Source organism: Notothenia coriiceps, unplaced genomic scaffold (genome assembly GCF_000735185.1).
Source record: "Notothenia coriiceps isolate Sejong01 unplaced genomic scaffold, NC01 NC01_scaffold00027549, whole genome shotgun sequence".
Lineage (NCBI taxonomy): Eukaryota > Metazoa > Chordata > Actinopteri > Perciformes > Nototheniidae > Notothenia > Notothenia coriiceps.
In genome coordinates, this window is record NW_011360250.1 from 61,329 (window position 1) to 83,649 (window position 22,321).

The 22,321-nt window shown below is 39.6% G+C and overlaps 1 protein-coding gene across 1 annotated transcript; it reads left to right on the forward strand.

Annotated features, from left to right (window-relative positions):
• Window positions 1–10,689: 10,689 nt before the first annotated feature.
• lhcgr (luteinizing hormone/choriogonadotropin receptor) lies at window positions 10,690–21,591 on the forward strand. The gene is made up of 11 exons (XM_010785335.1): window positions 10,690–10,853; window positions 11,197–11,268; window positions 13,887–13,961; window positions 14,209–14,283; window positions 15,533–15,607; window positions 15,855–15,932; window positions 16,074–16,142; window positions 16,572–16,646; window positions 19,299–19,487; window positions 19,645–19,698; window positions 20,281–21,591. Exons 1-11 carry the CDS (start codon window positions 10,690–10,692, stop codon window positions 21,428–21,430), a joined length of 2,076 nt encoding a protein of 691 aa, XP_010783637.1. The 3' UTR covers window positions 21,431–21,591.
• The last annotated feature ends 730 nt before the right edge of the window (window positions 21,592–22,321 follow it).

The window sequence follows — 22,321 nt, forward strand, 5'->3', positions numbered from 1 at the left end:
TGACAGTACACTTTGTAACCATGTATCTGTGAGTATTCTGAACTTATTTGCTGACATTTTTCCAAGGAGCACGGTGTCTTATAGTGTATATTTGTCAAATAATAAGGCACATGTTCAGTGTCCTCACATGGCCTCCTAACAATGCTATTGACCTTTCCAGTGACACGGCCTGTATTTCAGTTTGCCGAATGCTCAAACAGCCACTGCTGAACCCCCGGAGGTGCGGGTTGTTTGCCATGATTAACAGTCCCTTCTCCCAATCTCTGACAAGCACAAGGACCACTCTGCCCGTGTGATACACTTCTTCCCAAATTGAATCCTCACCTCTTTTTTCTTGTTAGTGATGTAATCGCACTTGGTAGCGCCACTTCTCACAGGACACCTATCCTCTTTTCATTTGCAGCAATAAAGTATTATGTGTGAGCAGCTACCAAAAACGCATTTGAGGTCAACTCGGGCATTCATCAGCGCTGCTCCCCGCTGAGGATGTAATGATCAAAGTTTGTGTGCCACAGGCAAAGCACAATTTACAGCACCCCCAAGCGCCCTTGCCCATCACTCTGCATGTCGCTAAGCTTATCATTGTTCAGACCAATTATATGACCCGGGCAGAAGAGTAAGATTGTCGTTCTGTACCAGTGCTTTGCCAAATAAATAAGTGTTTAATGACCCTCTCACTCCCCCTTTTCAACTTAATTAGGGGGGGAACAGATTTGCTGGATGGATGACTCTACAGCAGCCGACTGTGAGTTTGAAGAAGGGGACTGCCAGCCCTTCATTTGTTGTGTTGTTGGTTTGTTCTGCAGCTGCTTGATGGCTGCCCAAGCCACTTAACTGTAGCTGACCACCAGCAGTCCCAGCTGTGTGGCTGCAGACATTCAAACCTCCTGCTGCACTAGTCTGAGAAAAACAGGCAAGAGCATCATGTAACCTATCCTGCAGGTTGCCGAACTGTGTCTCTTAGATGACACATACATGTGCTCATGTGTGAGTTTTATTGATAGATTGCAACCAAGCATATTTTAGTGATGACATTTTTACAAGGGACAGAAAACGAGGATTTACTGCAGGATAGTAATTCTGCATCTGGCTTATGACACATCAGTGTGGCTCCCTGCAATAAAAACAGCATGATGGAAAAATAAACATCTTCATGATTGGTCATTTGTGTTGGCCAATGTGGCTATTCACATTGCAAACATGGAGTGAATAGTGCCTACAAATATGAAATACTGAAGATTAAAGATTCAGGATGACAACAAACAAGTACATAACATGTAGTGTCTGATGCGAGTAAACAGAAAAGTGTTGCTATTGATTATCAGCTACATTTAATCTCTTTTTTACGACCCTCCCATCACACAGTGTGCACTTTGCCCTTCATCACCTTGAAAAAATCAGCAACAAAATAACGGCTCATCATACATCTGCAAAATCTAGATTCAATGTTTTGACAGGGCATACATAATTTCAACAGCATCTGGGAATAAATAGAACAAGATTCGGGGGCTCAAGGTGAAGGCAGATTCTTCTTGTGCATTGTGCAAGGCAATTACAATTGTATTCAGTGACAGCTGCTTGGGTGCACTTCTTTGTGTTAAAGGATGCTGTATGACTGAAAGCTTTGTGTGACTTCTATTGAATGACATGCTGTTTATGTCTTAGCATCTGTACATCTTGTCATCGCTATATTTTGATGCAAATGCAGGCTGTGCAAACATCTTTTTCTGTGTCCTGTTTGCAATTAGGTATTTTAAGTCCAGTGTGCTGGATTTAGGGGGATCTATTTGACAGGGTCTGTAACAATGTTTTCACTTGCGTATTCCCGCCTGAAACCAGGAAACCTTTTTTTTCTACATCAGAATAAGCCCTCGTTATCTTTTTAGGGAGCAGGTCCTCTTTAAAGGAGTCTGTCATGTTGCACCTTGTTCCAGAACGGACATACCAAACCATTAGATGCCACTTAAATGTATTCATTTAACACAAGTAGTTACATTGAATATAGAAGGAAGAAATCACATGTAATCAATTAATCGTTTCTGAAGAATGTTATATATAGTGTATTCAATTATGCTACGTGTGTAAGCGAAGATATGAGTTGAGGAATTTGCTAGATTGAAACTGAATGAAAAGTGAGAATATTAATTTGCATATTTTGCCAGGATTTAAATGAGATGGTCATTATTATATCAATATTGTCTGTGAATTCAATAGGTAGCCTGGTCAGGGATGAGATAAATCCAGTTTAGCACACACACAGTAAGCATGAGGGAGCTGAGCATTGAGAGAACAGGCCTTTGTCACAGCAGACATTTTGACTGGCATTGCAGGAAAAGCACAGGTGGGATTATAACATCAACAATGGCCCTGTTCTATTTCAGTGTCCCAATGAAAACTCACAATACCAGCACCCTGAAACTGAGCCACGAATTGAAATCCAGCCATCATTAATTGTATCATTTTCAGCTGAGCTTTCCCTACCAAGACTTGCCAAAATGTCTTCTGCTAAAAAATTGCATTTATTGGATTTATGTGGATGTTCAATGTTATAAACGGTTTAGGCCTGTGATACCATCAGCCTAATTGATTCAAGTGTCAACCAGCTGGCACACTTGGTATTTATAAGCTGTTGTTTATAGGTCAAGTGCCATTTAGTATGGCACCTGATTTAGATCACAATAAATGAATTAGTATGCTTATACTAGGAACAAAACTAATATATGTAGCATTCTGCTTAATCATTCTTAATGCAACTACAAACTACTTGTTTACTATTAGCAGCAGGTTATTTATGCTTTGATAAAGAAATTGTTATCATATAATGAAGTGTTTCTCTTGATTCAAGATGCACTAGATATTGCTAACATTTCCTCACAGCCTCTGCACACTCATGGTCTGCACATAAATAGTTTATTCAGTGTTTCGCTTATTGTGCTTTGTGGACATTGAATGACCATAATCTCTTTGCATGGTTATTGTGGTTTTGTATAGCTGTAATGTCTTTACTGTTCATTTTCAGAATCATTTGATAGTTCATGGCCGTTCATATTTTCATTATTCTTATTTCCACAGTGTCAGCCAATCAGCCTGATTGTTGGAAACACCTGTGCATGAGAGCTTGCGTGTGAATACTTTAGAAAGCTCATTCTTTTAACTGTCTCCAAAGCTTGCTAATGTAAGCCTACATTTTGGTATGTTTAAAATCAATGTCCTACAAAAAATGTTTATCACATGGATCACAAACTATACACAACTGTGCTGGGATTGATCATTTTACAGAATGGAGGGCATGAGCAAACCCTTAAATCACAGAGTGGCTGGTACAGGTCATACATCTCAAATAATGAGATAATGTCAGGTCTCGTGGACAATCTCACAGGAAATAACTAGCAGGGAAATAACTAGAAGACATGTCTGATAACATAGTATTTAGAAATGTACTATTTGAACTAGATTGAAAGTTCCTATGAATATGTACGTAATTTTGAAAACAACAAAAGTGTTTCAGCCAAACAAACTGCAGTTAACCTTTAGCAGCAACCTACCAGAAACGGATCACACCACGGAGCACAGTGTCCAAATTGAGAATTGCCGGCTTAATGTTTTCCCCGGGATTATTAAATGTCCTATAATGATTCACATCTCGTTAAAATCGTAGCCTTTTTCATTCTTCAATTTTTTAATTAGCATATTCGGTTGCCACCAGGAGTCCCAGCTGCTTCTGTATCTTGATGGGCGACACCAGCTGTCCTCTGGAAACTGCTCATGATGCTGGTTACATACAGAGACACAACTACTGTAGATTCCTGCTTTATGGGATATTCAGGTTAAAATAGCACCCAAATAATCTGTATAGTGGGCAATATAGTCAAATTTTACAGAACAGATGTGAGCGTTATCCCTATGTGAGTCTTTCTCAACAGTTTTTGGCTTAAGTTGTAAGTCAGATTTATTTTTTTAAATACATAGAATAGACTGCAATGCAAGAATGTTATAACATCGGAGTTCTCTTTTTGGCTATTAATTTAAAGTGCTATAAGTCCAGGCCAGACTCGCCCACTAGCTCAGATTGTGCCCAGCGGGTACAGAGAGTGCCATCGTCAGATGTCCTGTTGGACGGTAAGTTGTGAGGAGTGTTTGAGAGACTCATGTAGATCGGCCTGTAGTGAGCTGGCCAGCTGCAGACTGTCCTCAGTGGACCTTCTTCTGGATAAACGTCACAGCATCCAGAGGAAAAGGTGTGTGAGAAGATGTTTTTATCAACAGAAATATGCCAATGGCTGGGATTTACGCTAAATCTCCCACTCCCTATCACACACACACAAACACACACACACACACACACACACACACACACACACACACACACACACACACACACACACACACACACACACACACACACACACACACACACACACACACAGTCAATCCCACCACTGCTGTTGCAGTCCAGCTGGCACTGAAAGGGATGCTTTGATGTTGGCAGAGGCCAAAAAAAAATCAGCTGGAATTGCATGAAGGGTGTAAGTCGTGAGCGGTTCTGCCTGTAGTAAACATAGTTTAGCTTCTGTGCTGGAGATGATGTTCAGACAAATAGAATGAAAACATTTTAACGACCATCCTTTTGGACCACAACTCAAGACAGAGCAGACTGGGCACTTGGAGTTGTCAGATAAAGATGAAATATGGAGGACATTTAAGCTTTTTGTTTGGAGGACAAGAAAACAGTTACAAATTCATATTTTACCTCTATAAATGAATCTTAAGACACCCAGCATGCATTCATCAAGTACTTTAATGTGCAAGAGTTGCTCACGGATTGCCCATTTGTGACTCTCTCATATAGTAAAGAGAGTGTGTATTTATAGTAGTCTCTTAAAACTTTGTAAATTCATCCGGCGGTAAGTAACTAACATGAAAACAATTACATTTACCTGCCATTACATCAAAGCACAAATAGTGGTTACATTGGTCCCAAAATCTGTCAACCAAAACATGTTCTTGACTTGGGGCAAAGGAACATTTTATGTTTTACTTTAAACCAGAATTCACTTTAAATTCACCACATATTTTGTACAATTGAGTCATAACTGAAATCCACACACACAAAGACCCAAGCAGAGCTGTGCATCTCTGGCTTTCTGGACATTATCATTTGAGCTCGCTAGCCTCCGCTGAGGCTGTAACCAGGCCCGTGTCCCATTTTCACAACACTGATTATTCTTTAGCTCTGGATCAGAAGGAATCTGTGATCAAAGACCAGCTGGCTTTTCACAGTGGGATTCCCGAGTTCAATCCCAATTATGAAAGAGAAGTGCTCTCGGACACCTGTTGATCAAACTAAAGAACTACAGCCACCTCTAACAACAACTATTGATATACAGTAAGTGCATCAAAGAGTGGAAAGCCTGATCAATCATGGATGGAGAGATGACACTATGTAAACATTTCTAGAAATCCTTATGCATCTGCAGTGATCAAGAACACTGTTAATGAACATGTCCTGTCTGGTTGGGACAGGGTTAACTTTCTTTATGCGATATCTCTGTTGTACGTTTTGGATGTCCAAGGACCAGTGACTGTCTGCCCTGATAAGCTGTCGGGAGCAATGCCCTGTGTACAAAGTGTGCAAGTGTATGCTTAGGTATGTGTGTGCGTAATTGGGAATTTAGAGAGCAGACGAGCCTCAAGGTTATGTGCCATTAAAAAACAAGACTGCATAAATCCCGGCTAATAATTAATAATAATGACTCCCATGTTTGTTGGTTGCTTGTTTGTCCCACTTTCATTAACATGCCGGCCTCATGGTGCACATTTTGCTCCTTGTGAGTGGGTGTGAGAATGATTGGAGGGCATATGGAAATGATTATAACCTGCTGAAGTTGAAGTATCCCAGATCCACAACACTCTCATGCAAAACCCCCTCATGAGCAGTAAAGATTAAGCAAGAATATTAGTATGTTGAAACCCTCCGTGTGACTTTACAGTGTGTGTGTGTGTGTGTGTGTGTGTGTGTGTGTGTGTGTGTGTGTGTGTGTGTGCGTGTGCGTGTGCGTGTGCGTGGGTGTGTGTCGATATCTCTGCTTCGCGATGTCTCTTTCGGTCTCCTTGGCCGCCACTTCCTTGTTCAAGATATGAGACTTCTGTTCTGCCCTTGAGTGTAGAGCCTTGATATTTAAATGTTTCCAACTAAAAGTGGTCCTTCTGGTCTATCTTAACACCATTCTGTGCTTACATACTGTTAAACATGGAGAAAGTTATTCGTTCGTGTGAAAATACATTTTTGAGTACCCCTGTGAAGCATTTCTGATGAGATGTTAGAAATGAGAAGACTATCAATAAACTAGTTTTTAGTTTATTATTTATCTGGAGCATGGACACCAGCATTTTTGCTTTCTAGCAGTCGTCAGAGTTGTTAAAATGTCATAGGCTCCCATTATATGTTTAATCTGATGAGTGTATTGAATGAATAAGAGTACACACACATTCACAAGGCATACAGATTATGTTACCACCCTCACCAACTCTGGTGGCTCAATCCTGAAGCACAGAACAGAAACGCACTGAAAAGAGGCAACAGATATCACTTAAACAATGTAACATGAATTAATAAAATTTGACTTTGAGATGTTTTCTACGACTAGAGCTACATCACGAAATGAACAATTGATGATCATTAAATAATAATAATAATAATAATAATACACTTTATTTATATGGCACCTTTCATTCAGGATGCAGCCCAAAGTGCTTTACAGAGCAAGACAAGATACATACAAAAATAAAAAGTGAGAAACATAATTAAAAACAAGTTATAAAATACAAACAGAAAGAGTTATATCACAGAACCATAAAACAATGAAACATGACAATTTGATACCACTAAAATTACTAAAAGCCAAATTTAAAACATTTGGTATATAGTCTATTAAATTCCAATCGAGGTGCTGTTCTAAGTTCCAATTAGACCGTTTGGGGCCATACAAACAGAAGGCAGCATCCCCAGATCTCTTGTAAAATACTAGGTTCTCCTATAAGAAAGACATTAGAGGATCTGAGTGTCCTTGTGGGGTTACAAAATGAAAGGCAGTCACTGATGTATGTAGGGTGCAGGTTATGTAAAACCTTATAAATCATTAAAAGCACTTCATAAATTCTGAAAGATACCAGTGCAGTGATGCCAGTAAAGGGGAAATGTGATCTCTTTTTTGTGTGTTTGTTAAAATCCTGGCCGCAGCAGCATTCTGAATTAATTGCAATTTCTTTAAAGATGTTTTAGGGAGACCGGTAGAAAGAGAATTGCAGTAGTCCAAGCGCCTAGTAATAATAGTTAAAAATGGTCTAATCCTGGTAATGTGCCTTCCATTAAAGGCTCTGCTGTCTCGAAGTGTCCAAGAAACAACAAGGAATCTGCTGAGAGAGCTTCCGCTTCTAGTAAACATACATGCACGTTATAGATGAAATGAACAACTGCCAATAAACAAAAAGCTAAGCCCATGAGGAGGAGGTTTGGGTGGTGGAGGAAGCTCAGGCATCAAATGGTGCCGGCATGTCAGCTGATAATGTACCTGCATGAAAATGATTGGATGTAACAAGCAACAAATCCGTAAATGGGCCAGTGTGATTTCTGAATTGTGCTGTGCTTTATTAATGTTTAATTTAAAGTGTCAACATGTACTTGAATCAAATCCTAAAAGGAATTAGCTTAAGGCCTTTGAATGCAATGTTACATAATGGATTGTTTAAATTCCATTTGGCTCGACAGTGACAGAAAGAAGTCGATCTTTGCTGCTAAACTCCAGCTACAGTGAAGAATAAAAGAATAGAACTAAGCGACACTCAGAAACACACTCAGTGCCCTTGTTGCCAATTACCTCAAATGCCACACTGATATGTGGTCACTCTTAAACTCACTCCCTGAAAATGTCACTTTCTGTGGAAATGGCAACAAACAACATTTGACACCAATTGCTGCTTCCACCACTTTCAGTAATGACTGCAGGCCTGTGACTCAGAGCAACCCTGATCTGTTGTTTTTTGACATTTCTGCTATTTCTGTGTACTTTCCCTTTTATGATGCATTGTTGTTTTGTTTTTTTTATATTGTGTTTTAGTGTGTAAAGCTGCACGCATTGAATAGCGTGATGTCTTTCTGTGTCACGTCATCTTGTGTTGTGCTGAGCTCCACACACTGTGTGCCCTGATAACCAGCGGGAGGCTGACAGGTCAACAGCCTCCCACCCCGAAGCAAGAAGAGGCTTGTCCCTAAAAAAGGAACCATACAGTAACAAAGAGGGTGGAGGTTACATCGTGGGGTGCGATCACACCTTCTGTCTATCAGCCACTTCATCACAGGTCGGACTCACATGGCTCTCCCCCTGTGTCTAAAACTGAGGGGGTAGTCTATCCTATACTAATGTGGACTCAATGCAACTTTCCAATGCTAAACATGACCTCAGCCTGAGGTAACTGTACAAAACTGCACCAACATTTAATATTTTTGCGTACAGGGAGACATGTATCAGAGCTCCCAAAAACAGACTGCTACTTTGGTCTTCCGTTCAACATTTTCTTCATATATTCTTTATTTATTTTTAACTCCTCAACAAGCACTTTCACTGGTCCAATCATGCTGCATATCAGTGTATACCCGACTGTTAATTTGACATGCCTCAAGCTAAACTGATGATATGTTCCACAATATAATAAAGTTGTAAATCTGACTGTATTTTAATTTATTACACTGAAGGATACAACAAACCGAATGCAACTATTAATGAGGACCTTATTAGTGCACAGAAGCAGGGCTTCAAATTTGAGTCTAGTCTTTACCCATTACAACTTTATAATTTGCCCCATTTTTAAGACAATTGTATATTCAAAAAAAAGAACAGGAAATGTAACAATCTTGTCCGAAGGTGTAGTTCTGTTCTTCCAACCATGCGGATAAATCCAATAAACAGGCAAAGGGCTGGCTACTATACAGCACAGCTAATGCATGAAAAAAGCAGCATTACTCATCCAACAATCATATTTTAACAATAGGTGTAACTGTTATTTTTTGTCAAGCAATTATGAAATATAAGTGATTTAGCTCTTCATTTTGAAATTGTGTCAGTTTTCTTAAGGGTCTCTGCTTGCTGTGTGTGACCTTCTTGATGTGTGATGCACAGCGTGGTGTTTAGCATGAAGACGTGGGCTGATTAATAGAGGTCCACTTGCATAAATTAGTCCTATTCTCTCTCTCCCTGTCAGTGTGTTTTTTTCTCCAACCGGGTTAGTGGAAGATGACACACTGCAGCTGAGAGGCTGGCAGGGTATTTGAGAGTCTTGGTAAACAGTGCTGGGAGGTAAGCTCTCCAGGGGGACTGAGTGTATTGTGTGTGTGTGTGGGGGGGGGTGTTACTGCTATATTGTCATGGGTCACAGTGGCAGTATGAGAAAGCTGTAAATGGGGTCAGGGCTGCTGACAGAAGAGGAGATTCAGCTAAGGATGATGGTGACACAATGCTTTTACTTTGACAAACTGGTGTAAACAGGACCTCGGCTGGTTGTTGTCTTGTCTCCTGTGATGTAAGGTGTTTTAAAAGCAAATGTAGTTTTATAGCAAATAGGTTTTGTTTTCTGTTTCTGTATTAAACGTTTTTTATTCCCACTCACCTTCTCCCATGGTTGACAGGTCACCCTATGAAAATGTTGAAACAACATCCCGCCTGAGCCTTATCTTCATTCAGATACAGTTAAATCGGGGTTGTGGTTGTTATTCACTGTAGACAGACACTTTAGCTTTACCATTAGTTTCACTGGAGAGTAACCACTATTGCGCTTTAAACATTAATAAATATGTGTACATTTTACAATCCATAACACTTAAAAACTGTCTCCAACCACTTGCTTTTAGTATTTGGATTCAATGTGTCTCCCTGTTTGAATTAATATTTAGATTTGTATGAGCACATGAAAACACAATTTGCTGCTTAATATGGCAAAAGTACATTAAATATATAAAATAATAAAGCTAAAGCCAAAATAGCAGAGTTTGATGAAAAGGGTCATTGTCTTTTGTCTATTATAAGGATTCATAATAAGGGTGCATCATTAAGGCATTGAACCAGACTTTTTTATTTTAGTTGGTCTTGGCTTAACTGGAAAAAAGCAATAATCATTTCCTTTAAGGGATTTTTATAGACTCATTCACTTTACCTCGTTGTCATACAGTCCAGACCTTTTATATCAATTTGCATTCAAACTATGGAAAGATTGTCAAAGCTTGTGAATTCAATACAAAATGAATTGATGCCTTACATAAGAACACAAACTTAAATCTTAAAATGTACAGCATGCAACGGCAAAACGTATAAAAGTATACATGACCAAAAACTTGCAAATCCCAAACATTACATTCAGCATTTGATAAAGCTGTTATTGTCTCCACCCACTAAACGTCACAACTCAACAGCTCAGCTGTCAAAGAAAAGTTCCTCTTGAATCTTCCAGACGGCCAGCACTTACGACAGCCCCTTAAGGCAGCAGTAGATCGAGCGCACGTGGAGGAACGACAGGAACATTATTTAGCCTTTAGTCCTGATTATTTTTCCTGAGCTGTTTTTCTCTAACTTTGAGGAGATTAAGGAGAGTTTTTGTCTTTACTTTTTAAAACCCGAAGTGAGTGGCCCAGTGTCAGGCATGGCTCCCCGGGCGGTCTGGCTCCTGCTCGCACTGTCCGGTGTCCTGTCCGCGCGCTCCTGCTGGGCTTATAGCTGTCCGGCCATCTGCCGCTGCAGGGCCGACACTCTGCGGTGCAACAGGGACACTCAGCTGGCCTCTCGGGCGGTATCCCTGCCTCGACTGTAAGTAGCCCAACTCCCTCCAGCTTCAGCGGTGACAGTAGAGTAGACAAACCTCTGTGACCCCCCTGTAAGGGTCTGGTGCTTCCCACTGAGCCCATCACTGCCACTGCGCTACTTCAGTGGCTTTTACTCTCTCTTTTAGGACTTATTGTGTTTGGCTTGTCACTTACCATTTGCATTTCCGTCACTGTCACTGAGCTATTCATAGAAGGACTTGTTAATGAGGTTTTTCTTGTTAATTATCAAACTTGTACATTATTTTATCATAAGTGTAATTTTGAAATATAACATGGATATCCATTCTTGATTGTGTAATCAACCATTTTACTTGTGAATCTCACAGAAGGTTCAGCCACCTGCCCATGAAAGAAGTCCCCACTCATGCTTTCACGGAGCTGATCAACATTACAGTAATGTAAGTTCCTTGTTTTTCCTTTTATATTTCAGTTGGTTCAATACTATATAGTATAAGTATAGAGCTTTTGCTAAATGTTAAGAAATGATCAGGTCAATTATGCAATTTACATATACAATACAGTTAAAGGTGCTAGTCATTACAATTAAGTGAATTTGCTGATGCTTTTATCCAAAGCAACTTGAGGATTCCAGAACAGCAAGAATCATAAGCTTTGAAAAAAAATGATAGGATTTAGACATAACATTAAAATAATAAAATAATAAATTTTACTGACCCTGAAAATTGTCCTGGGATTTAAAAACAATTCTAAACTACTTGATAAAGTGTTGAATCGTACAAGTAAGAAATATTTCTACAAGCCACATTCACTTGTTCACTTCACAACAGAGGATTTGAAACGGGTACAATGTCTTCAAATGTTGAATGTGTATGATGTAGTTATTTGCCATTATCTTTTGCTGTTTATGTGAATAAGCTTCTTTAAAATACCTAAATATTGTTGTGTCCTTTCTTGTGATGTGAACACTTGTTTAATAATATTCATTATTTCCTAACACAGTACTTACATCACACGTCTTACAGGAGATTACTTTCAATCTGTTTTTATCAAAAAGTAGTGCACTTAATTCTCTAATATCAGCTTTTAGGTGATTTTTATCGTTCAGTTGTCAGAAAAAAGGTTTATCACTGTAGATGTGATTAAAATGTATTCAAGTTATCCTCCAAAAATATATAACGTGATTGATCCCTGTAAAAGTAGAAGTAAGCTAGATAGGCTTCTTGCACTGCTTCACGGTGAAGAAAGAATCAAGAAACAGACAGTCTTGATGAATTTAAGTAAATGAGGGACAACTGTTCGGACTCTTACACAGCAGTTTTCCTGCATATGTGGCTGACCTAATTCATCCATATACATCAGCCCGCCCACTCAGGTCCCACATGCACAATTTACTGTCTGTCCCACATACCCACCTTAAGACCTGCGGTGATCGTGCGTTCGAGGCCGTGGCTCCTATGGAACGCTCTGCCCGGTCATCTACGGTCTGCTGACTCTGTTGACTCCTTTAAAACTAATTTAAAGGCATTCCTGTTTGGGCAGGCGTTTGGGTAACCGGTGTGCTTGATTTTATTGTATTTTATACTATGTTTTTATTGTGTTTTTATTGTGTTTTGGTACTTTTATGATATATAGACATTTTTATTCCTTGGGATAAACCTCTTGAGATGCACCATCTCGTTTTCAAGGGGGTCCCGACAATAGCAACAACTTAAAGACATACATAAACAAAAAGACAAAATGCAAATGACTTCTTAACACGTGGCTTGTGTGGTCATTTATCATTGTACGATTCCTATGATGATGTTTTATTGTTTTGTCAAGCGCTTTGACTTTGTCTGTGAAAAGCGCTTTATATATAAACTTTACTTACTTTACTTTTACTTACAGTTCAATTCAAGTCTCATTTAACTAACACAGGTCTATGTAGAACCAGTAAAAACGACAGCAAAACCCAATTAAAATATAATTATCTTGTAAACAACAGAGAAATAAATAAATAAAAAGCATAACCTCTTTTCAACCTAATTAAAGATAGGTCTCCTCTTTATCATGTTTACTGCTACTAAACACAAAGTCCTAAAGCCAGCATCCTGAATGGGTTTCAGTATTTTAATTATCATATCTCTAACAGTTTGATGAGCGGATAACGTGCGTTAGCCCGTGGTGGAATCATTTCAGCTGCTTTGTGTTGAGTGTGTTTGACTTTGCTCTTCTCCTCAGGGACAAGTCTTATCAGCCTCAGATACGAGCAGTACTTCCACAATGTGTTCATTATGTTCAAATCTTGTGTCTAGTTTAAAGCGATAAAACTCATTTGGGTTTAAACAACACTGACCTTAGTCTTTTCAGCCATTAACATCTGTGTCAAGGTATACTGACATGTGTGTGACAGTGGTGATGCAAACTGTAAATCAAGGCCTTATCTGGATTTAAACGCTTTTTTAAACTGTGTGGTAATTATGACACTATAATGCAATCAGAGGAGGTCATGAAAGGGAAAAAGTAGACACGTTCTTGTTTTGTTTTTTTTCATTTGAGATGGAGGCAGAGTGATGTTAACCTTAAGAAAAGTGTCGGCTGATTACAGTAGAGTGGGGGAAACCGGTGATTACAAAAAGAAGGTGGAGGGCGGCTTCGAAGGAGAAGTCAGCCTCCATCAGAAAACAAAAGTGTTCAAGGACGAGTATAGAAGGCTTGTTGACTTTGCTTGTCTCTGAACATCTCTGTTTAGTCCTCCATTTTTAAACATCTTCACTTCCAAGGCCCAGATGCATCTCTGATGTATGTTGGAGCTTTTCCAAACACGAGGTGAAGCATGTGCATGTAGTGCCCTAGAAGTGAGAACTGTTTTTGGCGGTATTTAAACATTTCCCTCATGGCTTTCTGTCCCAATATCAATCATCTCTGTCCTATTTCCAAATGAGGTGCATTGAAAAGTAAGCAAGGGAACTTTGTGTCACTTTTAATATTTTGATCTGAGGCATTTCAGGAGTTATTTGTTCACAGGCTCCTATTAATCTGTTGACTGATGTGAAACCATCTCTTTGTGCCACAGTGTGATCTCCCAGAGCGACAGCATCACAAAGATTCAGCGACACGCCTTCCTCTCCCTCCATAGCCTGATTCAAATGTAAGCCACACTTTACCTTCCGCCGCATGTCAAATTCAAGCTGCACGATGAAAGCAATTATTCATTTGAACAGCTGGTACGTGTTTTGCATTGCATTTACCTTACAGGATTAGTCTCTCATTATAAAGAGTGTTTAATTGTTGATTTTCAGAGCGGCTGGTGTATGAATGGGCTGTGTTTGTTTGTTGACTGTCACTGACAACTATAGTGTAATTACTGATGGGCTTCCTCATTTTTATCCCCACAGATCATTGCAGAATATCATCAGTCTGAGGGTTATTGAAAAAGGGGCCTTCACTGACCTGCCCAAACTGGAATATTTGTAAGTAAAAAAAAATAGTATCATTGTTCTCCTATTTAAAACCCACCTAACAGCAGGTGGGTCAGTCAACAAAACGTTCTTCATTTCTGCAGTATAGTGTGGATTTTCAACCACACGCTGACTTGATGTAATTCAGCTAAATCTGATGATCTACTAGAGCAGGGGTGTCAAACTCAAATACATAGTGGGCCAAAATAAAAAAATGGGTAGTAGTCGAGGGCCGGACTGGTTCAATGTTTATTGCAGAACTTATTGAAATGAACTTATTGCACATATTAAACCTGGAACTAACAAAGCTTAAATGATTGTCTATAAAAACAACATTAAATAATCAGTTGCATTCATTTCTTATGGCTCTATCTGCAGCTTTTCCGGAGTCATTTCTTATGATTACATTTTTCCAAAGGCCAACAACAGCTTTAAAAAAACTATTCCCCTCAAATAATAAACCAAACGTGCCCTGTTGTCGTGAGAAAAAAAGTGCAGAAGGAAACATCCATTGAAACTCAGTGTGCTGCTCTGTGATGCTAGTTCAAGCCAGATACTTGGCATCTCATCTTGGGTGCAAGTTCATCAATGTTTGGGCTCAGGCTCTGAGCTGAGGAAACTCTCAGGATTGAGTGAAGGTGTGCGTGCAATATACCGGCGGGCCAGATCGAATAGTAATTAAAGATTATCCTGCGGGCCGAAATTAAAGCCACCACGGGCCTGATTTGGCCCCCGGGCCTTGAGTTTGACACATGTGTACTAGAGTAAAAGCTGTAGAAATCTTATTTGAATAGACCTTAAATGAAATAACTTATGCAGTCCAAGTCAAAAATACAATTAAAATTTAGTAATCCAAATCCTAAATACTTCCGGTAATATACAATTTTTTTCGGAGGAATATTAACTTATTTTTTTTCTAAATACACTACAAACTATTAAGGAGGGAAAACAAGAAAGATGAAAACAATGAAATATTGAAGATACAAAATAAATATAAATATGACTGTCCGACAATGTTTAAGAACATATAACATTATAAAAAACAAGGTCATTAATTTTAAGGAAAACAAACTGGAAGATAAACTGGGGGGATGAGAAAACGTGTCAAAGGTCACGAGCAGACAGGGACATGATGTGTTAGATCTGAACTGGAAATTCCTCTAACTGATAAAAAAATCTGCAAACCTGTGACATTTAGCAGACACTTGTAGCAAGATTTGTCCTCCACTGCTCATGATTTCTTCTCTCTGCTGCTTCACAGGAGCATCTCTAACACAGGGCTGACACACTTCCCAGACTTCACAACTATCTCTTCCCTGGCGCCGTTTATCCTCCTGTAAGTCATCACCTTTAAAAACAGTGCTTTATAAATTGGTTTAATATCTGTCTTCATGTTGCAGAACTCCATGTTATAACTCCAAGTTTATTCTGAGCCCGCTCATACTTTTTATCTATCAATGCCACATACCACCCGACTGTGTCAGTTCATCCAATGGCTCTTTTTTTGAACAAATGTGCATCATTTGGTCTAACTGATAATTAAGCCAAACAGCTTGAGTGAAGGTTATCTCTCCTGTGTGCAGAGAAATGGTTGACAACATGGGGATCGACTTCATTCCTGCCAATTCGTTCCAGGGTATTTCAGAAGCAGATGTAGACATGTGAGTACAGGAGCCACATACCTTTTGTTACCCCATTACTGGAGCTCAAGGCAAGAATTTGTCTCCATATGTCATCTCAGTCGTCTGACCTTGGTGATATGGGCTTTTAACAGCAAGTTTGTCACATTGTGTCCCTCACAGGAATCTGTTTAGAAACGGCTTCAAGGATATCAAATCTCATGCATTCAATGGAACCAAGCTCAACACCCTGTAAGCATTTTGATAATCTTGTGCTAAAATAGCAACAACAATACACGCCAATACATTAGGCTGGTGTTAAGTATGCTCTTTAGCTCTAAGGCTCTTCTTTTTGTAATCATTCAAAGCTGAGTGAACCGGTAAACAAGTGTTATATAAGACTAAACAAAGATCGGATGCCCCCTTGTTTTCTTGCTCTGCCCCATACTGCTGATAGTAAATGCAGATGAGATCAGTGCGGACACCATGCAGTCTAAAAATAATGCTCATCTTCCTCAGTGTCAAGCCAAGAACACACGTAGTTGATAAATGGTTTGAGGGCCATTGTTGGCCATTAATGTGTCATCTTAGATTTTCTTTTATATTGGATGTTAACTGCTAAACTATTGTTTGGACTTGAGGTCACTTTTGTTACAGTTGTTGTTTTCTTTTCTTTTGTAGGATTTTAAGAGACAACATGTATCTCAGTGACATTGAAGAAAATGCTTTTGAAGGAGTCACCGGTCCAAGTTATCTGTAAGTGACAAAGATTTCAGTTGGTAAAACCATTCAAATCAAGGAAAATGTCATTAACCCTTAGATTCATAAGTGGGTATTTTTTGACCCGGTGAGGGGGTTTTCTTGAAGTATCTTTGTAATTAAAAATGTTTATCATTTCATATTCCAGCTATTCCTCAAAAAACCTGTTTTGGATATCATGCCATTCAAATTTTTTATTTAAATTTTATACATTTTAAGAAATTGTAGTTTTGTATTACTACCCCAAGTGTTGCATGCATTTTCTATGGAATCCTATGGGAACCTTTGATTCTTATCACCTGTGGCTGTCAGGAATACATTCACTGTAGACCACACAGACTACATCACAAGTGACACCTCTCAGGAAGATTATTTTACACAGCAAGATCTGATACCTGTCAATATAATAATAATAAAAACAATAATAATAAAAATAATAATAATACATTATATTTGTATATGGCTTTTCAAGGACTCAAAATCGCTTTAGAATATAAGGGAAGTTTAGGGTGGGGGGTATAGGACTATCAAACTTGATCAACCGGCATGGATTGATGGGGGGTGGGCTATGAGTAGACAAGAGGAGAAGAGATGAGTTTTGAAAAGGGACTGGAATACTGTGAGGGTCTCAGAATAGCGGAGATCTTTGCATCAATATGTTCAAAACGTTTTCTTTATAAAATGTAAAATAAAATGTCTAAAATTATAAATAGTGAAAAATTAAATATAAAATATTTCTAGTGAGAACCAAAATATAATACTAAATATTATACAAGTGATTTCTCTTAACCAAAATGACAAAAATCACATAAAAACACATATTATTCTAATACGGGTACTTTTTGACCCACTTATGGAAGAGTCTAGGGTCCAGTCACTCCTGCATCTAAGGGTTACAAAATCAGTGGTGGTAGAAGTGTTCTTGGGATTTGTTTGTAGTGTTTGTTTGCAACTGCAGCAGCTTTCAGTAAAAGCTTTTCAAAACCACCGTACACCTACCAAACAGACAGAGTCAGCAGCTAATGAGACATGTATTGAGATTGAACTAAAACTGCATAAATGACTTGCATTCAACATTTTACCGAAACTTGCTTAAAGGAGCTTAAAGGCATCATGATTTCTATTATCATTTAACACAAGTGTTTTAGAGCATTTTAATGTTAAATACAAGTGGGAAATAGTGTTAAAGGTAGGGTAGGTATGAATGGAGAAACCAGCTCGAGTGCGCTAGAATTTGAAAGTATGCAGCCGAAAAAAATCTGCCCCTTCCTTCAGACTTCCTTACAGAGCCCCTCCTCCAACACACACGAACGTGCACATGACCAATGAGGTCACGAGATAAGTTTGTGCACAGATGGAAAGCTGACAGGCAGGTAGGCCATCCAGTTATTTTAGCTGGGCTGGCTAAAATAACTGGTCGTGCTTTTTACAGTACTACGGCTTCCACAGATGACATTTTTTATGTATTTATTGTCAAAGCATTTAATATATTCATTGCTATCGGGATGTTAAGAGCATTCCATGGAATATAACAAAAAGTGTTTCTGAAGTGAATTACCTACCCCACCTTTAATGTGGGATTTTGACGTTGTGGCCTATTAACAAAAAGCTAATATTAAGCACTTTGTATGTTTTACAGCTGGGCAGTTTAATCTATGAAAAAGCATTTCATGTTGTACACTGAATGTATGATTAAATGTGAAATACTCCTCCAAAGTAACTACAAACTATGTCTGGTAAATGAATGTTGTGTATGAGTAAAATATATAGTCTGTGAACTGTAGATCCCAGTTGAAGATGTACCAGTTCCTAAAAAGTTATAGACAAGAGGTCAAAACACAAAATCAGAAATGTATGATTGTGGCAAAGTTAAATACCGGAGAGGACAGACCTACATTCTCTATCTGTTGATGTTTGAATCAACAGCATTAAGGTTACCATATTTGAACTGGGCCAGTGAAGCATGATTAATATTCATAACAATGTTTATAATTTATTGTTTAAACATTAGGGCGGTGACAGCCTGTCTGTGTAAACAACCAACAAGGCGAGAAGCACTGATGAATACTGATTAGTGAACAAATATCCCGGCCTGATGCACATGCAGCTCGCAAGGTCTCTGATTGCAAGTAACCTTGTGTTGCAGATATCACATTTCCTTTTATCTTAGTTGTGAATTACAGAAGTGTGTGTGGTTATAACGGCCATGCAGGAAAAGCTAAAGGTCTTCCTTTTGCTCGTCCTGGGCCTAAAGAGCACCATCCGGGTATTTTCATGTTCAATGAATATAAGAAAAACAATTACGTGAGGGAGCGAAGTAGATCCTAAGTGTTGTTTTTCTAAAATGTGTTCAGTCCGTGTCAGTAATTACAACCTTTATTCTGCGATGAAGATTTTTTTGTTGTGAATTAGCACCTCTTGTAGAAAGACCTTGATGGCTTGTTGAAAATGAAAACCTGTAATTAGGGGTTTTCTGCCACTGTCACTAGAGATTCAACAGAAAAATGCCTGAGATAGCTTTATATAATTATAAAGAAAACACTAATGGCTCTTCCTGTTGGAAAGACTTTGTAACCCTCTAACAGTCAAATTATTGAAACACAGTATCTCCACTGAAATTAATGTTTATATTTTCCGTGTTTGATGCAGGGATGTTTCCTTCACACCTCTGAGGTCCCTCCCCCGAAAAGGATTGGGGCAGGTGAGGTATCTGAACGCCAGCTCTGCCTTTGCTCTGAAGACCCTCCCCCCCCCGGAGGGCCTGGCCGAGCTGCTGAACGCAGAACTCACGTACTCCAGCCACTGCTGCGCTTTCCACACATGGCGGCGGAGACAAAGGTAACCCACCACTGCTCCCAGAGATATACAAATCCATTCACATCTGCACAAAGAACAAAAGCTCTGTCTTGTGAATACTGATCATCAGTAGTTGGAACAGCAGTTGAGATTACTGGCATTTTCTGTGGTCTAACATTTTCCTCTTTTTTATTTAAAGGGAAAGTGCCTTAAAGAACTTCTCAAAGTTGTGTGATCTCAGCACAACTGAAAAGTAAGTGACTTCACTGTCCATTAAGAGACTGTACTAAAATAATTGGTGTTCGGAGGGGGGTGCATTTTAAAGTTCAAGTTTAAGATTACGACAAAGCCTTTCATTATGGATACTTTTTTCCCGGGACCATCCCATTAATTTTCAATGGCCTTAAAAGTGCATTGATGATTTGACATAGTTTAAACCTAATAGATTGATATTCTAACATAGCACCCACATTGAACCAATGGATAAGCAATTGTAATTGGGAAAATACTTGGCGAAAAAAATAAATAACAATGCCTGTTTACTTATTAATAGTCACATCTCAATATTTTAACCAAGAGCTGTCACTTCATCTGACACTTTTAATTTCTAACTTCTAATAATTATACTAAAAACAACTAACTCTCTGGATAAAGATGAACTTTGAGTCCCTGAAAATAAACATCCACCTCTATTGTTTCTTAAAACTGACATAATTGATCTAACGTTGGCTCACCTTAAAACATTCGAGTAATCTATTTAGAAAACAATACTATAATAAAAGACTCCTCTCCTCTCTTAATTGTAATAATCTTTTTTTACATATGTATTCTTCAGAGAGCCTACCGAAGATGGCATGGATTTTATCGATGACATCACCTTTCAGTATCCTGACCTGGAATTTGAGTGTGTCAACAGCCCCTTCGTCAAGTGCACTCCAACGCCGGATGCCTTTAACCCCTGCGAGGACCTGCTGGGCTTCCCCCTCCTGCGCTGTCTCACCTGTATCATCACGGTGTTCGCTGTGACCGGTAACCTGGCTGTTCTGGCTATGCTGCTCATCAGCAAACACAAGCTAACCGTCTCCAGGTTCCTCATGTGTAACCTGGCCTTCGCCGACCTGTGCATGGGGTTCTACCTGATGCTCATTGCCTTCATGGACATCATCTCCCGCCACGAGTACTACAACCATGCGACTGACTGGCAGACGGGGCCCGGGTGTGGAACAGCAGGGTTTTTAACGGTGTTCTCCAGCGAGCTATCAGTATACACACTGACAGTGATTAGCCTTGAACGCTGGCACACCATCACCAATGCCATGCAAGTCAACAAGAGGCTACGGATGCACCATGTGGCGGCCTTAATGGGGGCAGGCTGGGTCTTCTCTCTGCTGGTGGCCCTGCTCCCTCTTGTGGGGGTCAGCAGTTACAGCAAAGTGAGCATCTGTCTGCCCATGGACATCGACTCGCTGGCCTCTCAGATCTACGTTGTGGCCGTGCTCATTCTCAATGTTGCTGCTTTCCTGTTGGTCTGCTACTGTTACATATGCATATATCTGAGTGTTCGCAATCCGGAGCACTCTACCCGTCTTGGAGACACCAGAATTGCCAAGCGCATGGCTGTGCTCATTTTCACAGACTTTCTTTGCATGGCCCCGATCTCCTTCTTCGCCATTTCTGCTGCCCTGAAGATGCCCCTGATAACCGTGTCCCACTCAAAGATTCTGCTCATCCTGTTTTATCCCATCAACTCCCTCTGCAACCCTTTCTTGTACACCCTCTTCACACGGGCGATCAGGAAGGACGTGGGCCTGCTGCTGAGTCGCTGCGGCTGCTGCAGCTCTGACGCTGACTGGTTCAGGTCGCAGACTCTGGCTTCACATCCCCACTGCAGTCAAAAAACACCCCAAGCTCAAACTAACTCACTGAGCTTCTATGCTTTTCACATCAAGATGAAGGATTGCTTTCTAAAAAAAGGGGCCACATGATCAACACTGAGAATTGTATTATGATTGTATTGTATTATGAAGGCAGCATCTGCTCCTAAGAATGCAGCATTTAAGGTCAGGTTGAAGAGATTCTCTGTCTTGTACATGGAAGGCATCAGATCAGATTTGATCTCTGTTCATTTACAAAGTGAGAATTTCAGGTGCTGCTGCCTCCTTTTCTGCACATGTGAGGAGGTACAAAGAAGCAGATGGAGCAAGCAGGAATGGGGGGGGAAATGGGCCAGTTTGTTAAAGGTGTCCTAAATCATGGATTTTTATTGTTATAATGATCCGAAAACTGTAAAAACAGACTTTGTGTAATAGACAAAGAGTTCTAAGGATGAGTTTTGATTGATGTTTTAATCCTTATAAAGGTAGAGATTTTTTGTTTGAATATTATGAGGTAAATGTGATCAAAGGAAAGTATTTTGCTTGCTACAGATGAGTTTTAGTGTCATCTATTGTTGTGTTGATGTACTCAGGAGACATTTGGACTTGAAGACTGCAGCATGTCACATCAGCCAAGACTCTGGGGCCGTTTCTCAATCTCGAGGATACTGGCTTCCAAGCCAATATTTCAAGGATGCTACGTCATCGAGTGCCACCGAAGTACTGTTCCAATCTCCAGCATACTTGGAATTCCACCAAGGCCGCGTCCTTGGTTTGGGGGAAATTTCGAGGCTGCACATGGGTAGACTTTGCGTCCTTAAAATCCCCACAATGCTTTGCGCACGGACCAATTTCAAAAACTCTTGCGGAGAATGGCTGAACCGACGCAGCACACATTTAAATTTAAGTATGTAGTGGCGAAGAAAATTAGTGTTGGTAAATGTGTTACTTTGTTAAATTTGTTACCACCATAAATGTGTTCCGTGAAAGTAAAGCAAGTTC

Excerpts from the sequence above, each read along its gene's own strand:
- lhcgr (XM_010785335.1), top strand. The coding sequence starts at position 10,690 with ATGGCTCCCCGGGCGGTCTGGCTCCTGCTCGCACTGTCCGGTGTCCTG. Across the intron at positions 14,284-15,532 it reads CTGCCCAAACTGGAATATTT|GAGCATCTCTAACACAGGGC; the intron begins GTAAGTAAAAAA and ends GCTGCTTCACAG. Across the intron at positions 19,699-20,280 it reads GATCTCAGCACAACTGAAAA|AGAGCCTACCGAAGATGGCA; the intron begins GTAAGTGACTTC and ends TGTATTCTTCAG.